Source organism: Pelodiscus sinensis, chromosome 16, assembly GCF_052426305.1.
Source record: "Pelodiscus sinensis isolate ZL-2025 chromosome 16, ASM5242630v1, whole genome shotgun sequence".
Taxonomy (NCBI): Eukaryota; Metazoa; Chordata; order Testudines; family Trionychidae; genus Pelodiscus; species Pelodiscus sinensis.
This window is the reverse complement of record NC_143067.1, coordinates 8,259,985-8,268,583: the sequence shown is the minus strand read 5'-3', so window position 1 is coordinate 8,268,583 and position 8,599 is coordinate 8,259,985. Positions and strand designations below refer to the sequence as shown.

General features: G+C 43.4%; 1 protein-coding gene across 3 annotated transcripts in view; it reads right to left on the bottom strand.

The window, feature by feature from the left end:
- Positions 1 to 8,599, bottom strand: part of TBC1D9B (TBC1 domain family member 9B) — a 47,303-nt gene continuing 38,704 nt past the window's right edge. For all 3 annotated transcript variants that reach the window (XM_075900525.2, XM_075900526.2, XM_075900527.2), the window contains 3 exons: positions 6,544 to 6,597; positions 4,030 to 4,136; positions 1 to 2,563 (listed from right to left, as the gene is read on the bottom strand). In XM_075900525.2, the coding sequence (XP_075756640.2) occupies positions 1,898 to 2,563; positions 4,030 to 4,136; positions 6,544 to 6,597 (827 nt within the window). In that variant the 3' untranslated portion in view covers positions 1 to 1,897. The remainder of the gene's footprint in view (positions 2,564 to 4,029; positions 4,137 to 6,543; positions 6,598 to 8,599) is intronic.

Genomic DNA, 8,599 nt, shown 5'->3' with positions numbered 1-8,599 from the left:
TGTGTGTGGATTCTGGTTCATTTATTGAGGACGCGACAGATCAGACAATGTAAAATCACATGTAGTATCGGTACTTAAAAAATTACAATAAATTATTGAAGAATTAATAAAAGCAATTTTACTAGTAGCTGCTCTTCAGAGGTACATGACAGAGGATGCAGAGAATTAAGAAATATGCATTGGCTGTGAACACAGAGAACAACACAAAAGGAAATAACACTGAATACTGCATAACATGGCGCCTTACTTGGGAACATCCATCAGCTGGCTCCAGTCTGTGTCATACCCATCTGTTCTGAATACCAGCCAGAAGCACCAAGGTGGCTCTCCCTCAGTACTGGGTCTGCACCAGCCACATGCTCACATTCTTGCTCTCTGCCAGTGAAGCACATGCCACTGGAACACAGCTGATTTGCAGAGGGTAATCTGTAGCTGCATTCTCCAGCTGTATAAGCTTTTAAGCTTGCAGTGGGCTAGTCTGTTCAGAGTTCAGGTATGAGTGACGGCTGAGAGAAGATCACCATCATTTTGCTCCCAATTCTGTTCTACTCTTCAGGACAGAGGTGTGAACAGCCCTTTGGACTCTGCTGTACAGGCATCCTGGAGATGCACACGCTCCTGGAAGCACTGTCCTTCAGAGAGGCTACATGAACGGTCACAAATGGCACCAGGGGCTCATGTAAGTTTTCTGCCTCAGATAGATCAGATCTGCTGTGGTCCTGTCCACAGAGAGAAACTGATCTGCTAAAGTTCTACCAAAAATACATTTGCTCTGTGACAATTTAGTGACTGATATTGGCTTGGTAAGCCTGGATCATACATTGATATTTGACTGATTTAACACAGATTTACAGTGGATCATTTTCAAAATGGAATCCTTTATTAGAATATTAAAATAAAGTAAAATATTGCCAGAAAATTAAATTACATAAATATTTTTCTTTTAAAATCTAATGGCTGTGCTAACAGAAAGGGAGGAAATTCAGTTGTGAACAAACTAATGTCAAGAGTAACGAGAGTAAGAATAATAGCTCTGTGTACCACCAGCATGGAACTGGGCTCCCATAAATGGATTTCCAGTTCAGGGCTTGCCTCCAGGGCCTAACCCCTTGGCAGACCCAATATTTATTACAGCTCTAGTGCCTCTTATATGTCAATGTCAAGGAGCTTGTAGCTTCAATCACAATTCAAAACCACCAATTCCTTGCATCAAAGAGTTAAAAACAGAGGCTTAGAAAACAGTGTTTACATGAAACCTTATTGTAAAACATTGAAAAGCACACGTTACTGGGATGGCAAATCACATCCAATAAACGCCTCCAGATCTGAGAAACTACTGCATTCAAATCTCGGGATACTGGGAGCAATGGGATACAACTGCCATGTATTTGCCAAGTTACAGCACAGTACCTAAGAACCTAGTCAGACTATTTTATGGGCCAGGACCTAGAGCACTCAGACATACTGCTTAGATCAGTGTGTGGCAGCCAAAGACGTACAAAGTTTCAAGCTGGGCTACACCTTCTGTACAAAATCACCCAGGAACCTACAGCAAATGAGGGCAGGGCATGGAGTGTCTGTGTCTGAAATAAAACTTCATCATTAAAAAAATAGCCATAGGCAGACATGCATAATTTACAGTGGTAATTGTAAGCCTTAGGGGCTATTAGGTTCTAATAGCTTCATGCTCTCGAGAATGTAATGTAATTCCACCAAGCAGGGACTCCAGGGAGGTGTCTATGTTCAACAGCCACTGTGACAAGCCACTTACTCAGCAGAATCTACTGTAGTTGTTCTGCAGTTATTGGTCTCAGTAAAAAATACAACAAACTCTTGCATCTGCCTGATTCTATAGCCTCACCCTTCATCTCCTGAGACATGACTGCTCTCCTTGAGTTCAGCCTGACAATGAGGAGGAGAGCTCATAGTCACTGGATGAGCTAAACTGTCTCTCTACTTTCTTCTGCTCCTTTATCTTCAGGCCAATGTCGACCTTCTTCTCAAAGTAGTTTACCAGGGCAATCTCTGTAAGCATGGAAGCCAAGACCTGTTCAAAGGAGATAGACCAGTCAGTGTCAATGGTGCTGCCATACCTCGCCGCTGAACTGCTAGCTTCACAACCAACCAGGACTGTGTCATCTGCAATATCTTCACACTGCAGAGAACCCGTGCTGACCATGGAATAGGAAGACATAGACATATCGTCTTTGGTTTCATCATCTGACAGGAGCTGTATAGGAGATCCTGGTCCTTCTCCACCATCCCCATCTCCAAGAGTTTGTTTTTCCTGCTGGGCTTCGGGGTCAACTTGGGGTTGTTGTTCCACTGTTGAATTTTGACTGTGTTCAGACATTGGTGACTCCTCTTCACTCACAGCATCCTGGGTATTGTTTGCTTTATAGTCTTCAGCCTTCTTCATGGGTCGGTTGGAGAACTTTTTCCCAACCTCCCCAATTCGTAGGAGGAGGCTAGCTACAGTGGCAATGGCATGGTATAGCTCTTGTTCCACTGGGTCCTCACTGAACATGTTGTAAAGGGTCTTGCATAACTCTATAAACTGCTCCTTTAAAAAAAGAATGCAAAACGATGTTAGGTTGTGAAATCTCCACTAAATCTACAATGGTGGATGAAACTACGAGCCAACCACTCAGAAGCACTGACTTTTATTAAGTAATCTTGGCCTAATTTTCTATGTCAGTATATGAAAACACTCTGAATGAGGCAACCTCTGCCACCAACATCACACAGCATACAGCGGGAAGTAAAAATACGAAACTGATCCTGCAAGTTATCTGAATACAAACTGGAATTTGGCTTCCACAATTTAAAGGGTTAGGGAGCACTATGCAAATCTGTATAGCAAGCATTAAGTATGGACTGGTCCGGGCATGTTGAGAGAGGGTCTCAGCAGTCTGGGGCTCTCCATTTTGGGAGAGGGGAGCCAGACTGCTGTGGACTAACACACACACACAATCTACAAAGAACCTCCACTCCAGCTGTAGATCTCCAAGCATGCCTACGCAAGCGTCTGGGACTCTGAGTCCAGAGGAGTGCACACTCTGGGGTGGGATAAAAGGTGGCAGTGCAAATGCCAGATAGATAAGTTCCTATTATTTCTGTTAATGTTATTCACTGTTTATCTGTTAAACCCTGTTTCTTTAACTTGTTAAGTAGAGGTGTGTTCATTCTAATATAATCAATTAGATGTATATTATTTATAATTTGTAATTGTTGTTCTGGAGTTAGATCCAGATTATTGCTGGAATAATTTTATTCCTGGAGGCTCCCAAAGCACACCCTTAAGTGTGTACAGGGCCAGCCAGGTGGAGGCACTGCCACTGCATATTCTTTATGAGCCAGGGACTGCAGCAAGGAGGTGGATAAAGAATCCCCAACTTAACACCACCACCCCTGGGGTACTCAGGATCTCCTTTTATGTTAAAACTATCAGGTGCCCAGGCACACCTATGAGTGTGACCTGCTCTCGAGTAACCTGGAGAGGAAAAAGGGGGTAACATATGATTCTGTGATCTTATATTAGATCATACCCTCCAAGGAGCAGCTTATGTTTTCATGATGCAGGACACTTACTAATATGGAGTCCGATATTTTGCATAGTGTCCATCTTCAGAAGGAAGTGGAATCCCTGACAGTGTATAAATCAGAAGAATGGCACTGAGGGATGTTTGAAGCACACAGCATTACAGGGGAGCCTTTTATTAGTTTTAATAGGAAAAGGAGTGTTACATGCATCTAATATACACCGCTAGAAATACTTCATATACTTGAAACAAAATTATTTTAGTTTATAAAAGTGAAATCTCAAACTAGTTCCCCATAGGATGCTTGTCCATATAATAGAATTACCAAAGTTTGACATTATTAGAACTCTAAATATTGAAACAGCAAGGAGCGCTGCAAGTAAAGACTGAGGTGTACTGGCAGAAATATGAGCCTGCTGTATCCTACCTTACTCCATCCTTGCTGTAAATAGTTGAATTGGAAGCACATTCTCAGTTCATTTCCTACCTGGTTTATTTTGGGGAGATCCTTGATGTTTTCTTTCTTGGAATTCTTTTCCTTGGCCAACATCCGCAGGTAGTATCTGTAATCTTGGGGGCTGGTACCCTTCTCCTCTGCAAGGCAAGGCCAGATCATTATAGTCAGGGGCTCATGGACTGAGGTGCCAAACCAACCTAGTTTCTTTCTCTGATAAGGTTACTAACCTAGTGGATGTGGGAGAAGCAGCAGAGACAATAGACTTTGATTTTCATGAATGTCTTAAATAAAGGAATGGAAAGTATGCCTATCAAGTTTGCTTATGACACCAGACTTGCAAACGTACATAAGAACATAAGAACAGCCGTACTGGGTCAGACCAAAGGTCCATCTAGCCCAGTAGCCTGTCTACCGACAGTGGCCAGCACCAGGTGCCCCAGAGAGGGTGGACCGAAGACAACGATCAAGCGATTTGTCTCCTGCCATCCTTCTCCAGCCTCTGACAGACAGAGGCCAAGGACACCATTTTATCCCCTGGCTAATAGCCTTTTATGGACCTAACCTCCATGAAATTATCTAGCTTCTCTTTAAACTCTATTATAGTCCTAGCCTTCACAGCCTCCTCTGGCAAGGAGTTCCACAGGTTGACTACACGCTGTGTGAAGAAGAACTTTCTTTTATTAGTTTTAAACCTGCTCCCCATTAATTTCATTTGGTGTCCTCTAGTTCTTCTATTATGGGAACTAATAAATAACTTTTCTTTATCGGCCCTCTCCACACCACTCATGATTTTATAGACCTCTATCATATCCCCCTTCAGTCTCCTCTTTTCTAAACTGAACGATAGGATTACAATTCAAAACAACCTTGACAAATTGGAGAACTGGTCCAAAACTCAACAAGACAAAATTAAAAAATGCAGTGTGCAAAGTAGTACACTTAGCAAGGAAAAATAAAACACACAAATACAAAATGGGGAACAATGGAGTAGGTGGCAATAGTGAAGAAAAGGATATGGGTATCATAGCGGATCGTAAACTGAATGAGAATAAACAATGCAATGCTGTGTAGGTTTATGCAATGTAATGTGCCTCAGTGTACCTTACCAGCCATCCTTTCTGACTTGCAGAAAGACACGGTCTAGTGCTGTTGGTAAAGGTACATTAAGCAGGCTGTTTGTCTTTGTTATTAATGCTAAAGCAGGAATAGACCAAATGGATCTATGTCACTACTGTCACCCTTTTACTGTTAGGATTTTTTTTCCTCTTTAATTTAAGAGTTTAAAAATGTTTTTTTACTAGATCTGTTTTTGTGAAAAAGGCTACCATTATTCTGGGGTGTATTAACAGGAGTGTTGAATGTGAGACAGGAAATAACTGTCCTGCTTCACTTGTCCCTAGTAGGCCTCAGCTGGAGAACATTGTTCAATTCTGGGAGACCTGACCTGAGGAAAGGTTAAAAAAAATGGGCATGTCTGAAAAAAGAAGACTGGGGGTGGGGTTTTGTTAATGGTTTTCAAATACGTTAAGGCCTAAAGAACACTGACCAATTATTCTCCCTGTTTATTAAAGGACAGGCAAAAAGTAATCCATTTAATTTGCAGCAAGGGAGATTTAGGTAAGGAAAAACTAATTATAAGAATAATTAAGAACTGGAACAGGCTTCCAATGGAGGCTGTGGAATCTTCCTCACTGGGGCTGTGTCTACACAGCAGTGTTATTCCAAAATAACAAAGAGTGTGTCTACACCGCAAGCCATTGTTTTGAAATAATGGTGAGCTGGAGGACTTCTTACTCCAATTCCTATAACCCTCATTTTACAAGTTAAGGAAGTTGAAGGATGGGTGCATTTTCTTGGACTTCCTGCTGTGTAGACAGCGTCAAAAGTCGAAATAAGCTATTTCGACTTAAGCTATGCAACTGATGTAGATCAAGTTGCGTAGCTTAATTCAACTTTTGACCTGCTGTGTAGATGTGCCTTGGATGTTTTTAAGAACAGATAAGACATGTGACAGAGATGGTCTAGGTTTACTTGGTTTTGCCTCTCAGCTCAAGGTGGCTGGACTAGATAACCTCTTGAAGTCCCTTCCAGCCCTACATTTCCATGATTCTATGCTGTCAAGAATACTCTTTTAGAGAATTTCAATGACTGGACTCAGAAGATAAGACCTACAGAGAAGGACACTACTTGTAGACAGACAGTTTTTCTCATGTGATGCAGAGGATCAAATTATATCACTGCTGCAATCAGCTTGGCTGTTACGAAAATCTTTGCTCTTCTATACATTTTGCAGATCTGCAGTTCATGGCTAGTGAGTTATGGCCTTTCTAGCACATCAAGACCCTTTCAGCTGGGAGGCTGTTACCATACCAGAATCCAGGTTGGTAGAAATTCCCTGGACCACGTTACTTTGTGCCTTTACCATTAGAGAAGCCTTGAGAGATCTCCTATGTTTGGGTGAAGGGTGGGAATTAAATAGCTTGACACTGCATGAATGACACAACGAGGAAGAGCTACTACTTGTCCATATTAGGGAACAGTTACCTTTTTCTTTAGAGTCTCCACTTCTCCCTTCTCTGTCTTCCTGAGTAGCTGCTTCTAAACAAACATTGATATGGAAAAGTGATTCAGCGAATATCCTATTTACTGCATAGTGTACAAGCAATACAAAGACTGTTACTCATATTTGGAAAGTCAACAACTCAGGCTGTGAGATGTCTACTAAAATTTCCAAGCCTTATGGCCTTTTCTAAAATAGCAGTTTTCTTAATTTTTTCCACTGGTGCAGTTCAACAGATAGTAGCTATGATGCTGGCAGACTAGGTGCCACTTCATGCCAAGGGCCTAGGTTTCAACTGAACACTGACAAATAAATAACTGGAACCAATCTGAGTTACCTGCTAGTGTTGTTAAAATAGGCATTAGAATTATAAAAATATGTTTAGACTTTACAGAATGCTCGTTGAGTTGATGCTAGGGATGTAAAATTTTGATTATTTGGCTAATTGAACAGTTGATGCAATTTGCATCGACTATTCAATTGATCGATAAGGGTGCTTTCGCCTTTGAAGTGTAACAATAGCCCCAGGGCTGTTGCTACACTTCAAAAGCGAAAGCACTGCAGGGAGCATGGGGCCATTGGGGGTCTTGGCAGTCCCCCACTGGCCCTGTGCTCCCTGCGGCATTTCAAAGCGGCAGCGCTGCATGGAGCGTGGGTTCAGCGGGGAGTTCAGCGGGCATTGCTTTGAAATGCCACATGCAGCCCAGGGCCAGCTGGGGACTCCAGGCTGCATTTGGCGTTTCAAAGTGGGAGTGCTGCATTGAGCCCGGGGTCAGCGGGGGACTCCCCCGCTGACCCCAGGCTCTATGCAGGCACTGCTACTATAAAATGCCATGTGGAACTTGATGCTCGGCTGTAAGCGGCATTTGAAAGCGGCAGCGATGCGTGGAGCCCGGAGTCTGGCCACAGGCTCCATGCGGCACTGCTGCTTTGAAGCACCCTCTCCACTTCCCCCCTTTGCTGCCTTTCTGATAGAGGCAGCAAGGAGTGGGGATGCAACTAGTCGACTAGTCATTCACGTCCCTAGTTGATGCATGCATTAATCTCACTTATATCTGTGTCCCATGTCAGAAAGAAATATTCACGTGCTTGCTCTGTAACTGTATATCACCAGTCAGGAGAGAAACATTACCAAGTGTGAAATATTAGCTTTCCACAGGAGGTGTGATCTCCTGTCCAACAAAAGAAGGCCCATAAACACCAGACAAACCAGTGTGAAATATAAGGCGACAAAAAAAACTGTCAATTGCTCTCCCCATCCCCAGCTGAAGAGGACACACACAACTGAATTCCTCCCAACAGCTGAACTTGCAGCTTGAAGCAGAAGGTGGGAAAATAAAAGGCCCTAAACAAGGAGAAACCATTTATTTAATGCCACTTGATCTTGGAGGAGCAACTACTAGTAAGCATAAGCAGAAGATCCCTGGTGTGTGGCCTGGGTTACCCCAAGGGACACACAGTGCTTTCACATTATAGATGCTTCAATTATCATTTGACACTCATTTGTGTGTGTGTGTGTGTGTGTACATTTACCTTCTTTAACCTCGCAAATAACTCGTTTCCTTTTCCTAGTTAATAAATCCTTAGTTTACTATAGGACTGGCGACAAGTGTTGTCTTTGGTGTGAGATCTAAGGTGCTATTGACTTGGACTAAGTGACTGGTCGTTTGGGGCTGGGAATAACCTGAATATTGCTGTAGTAGGGACCATCTATGACAGAGGTGAGCTTACCTTGATGGCAAGGTGCCGGCCTCTTCCAGGCCCTATCCCCACCATCCGTCACCTGCCTTTTCCTGCCCCTGCTCCGCCCACTCCTCCTTCCAAGCCCCCTGGCCTCTTCCTGCCCCTGCTCTGCCTTCATTCCTTCATGCCCAGTTCTGTCTTCTCCTTTGAGCATGTTGTGTCCCTGCTCTGTCCTCACCCCACACCTCCTGCATGCTGCTGAACAGCTTATCGTGGCAGACAGGAGGTACTGGGAGAGGGAGGAGTTGATTAGCAGGGCTGCTGGCAGCCAGGAGGCCTGGCGGTGAGGGGAAGGGC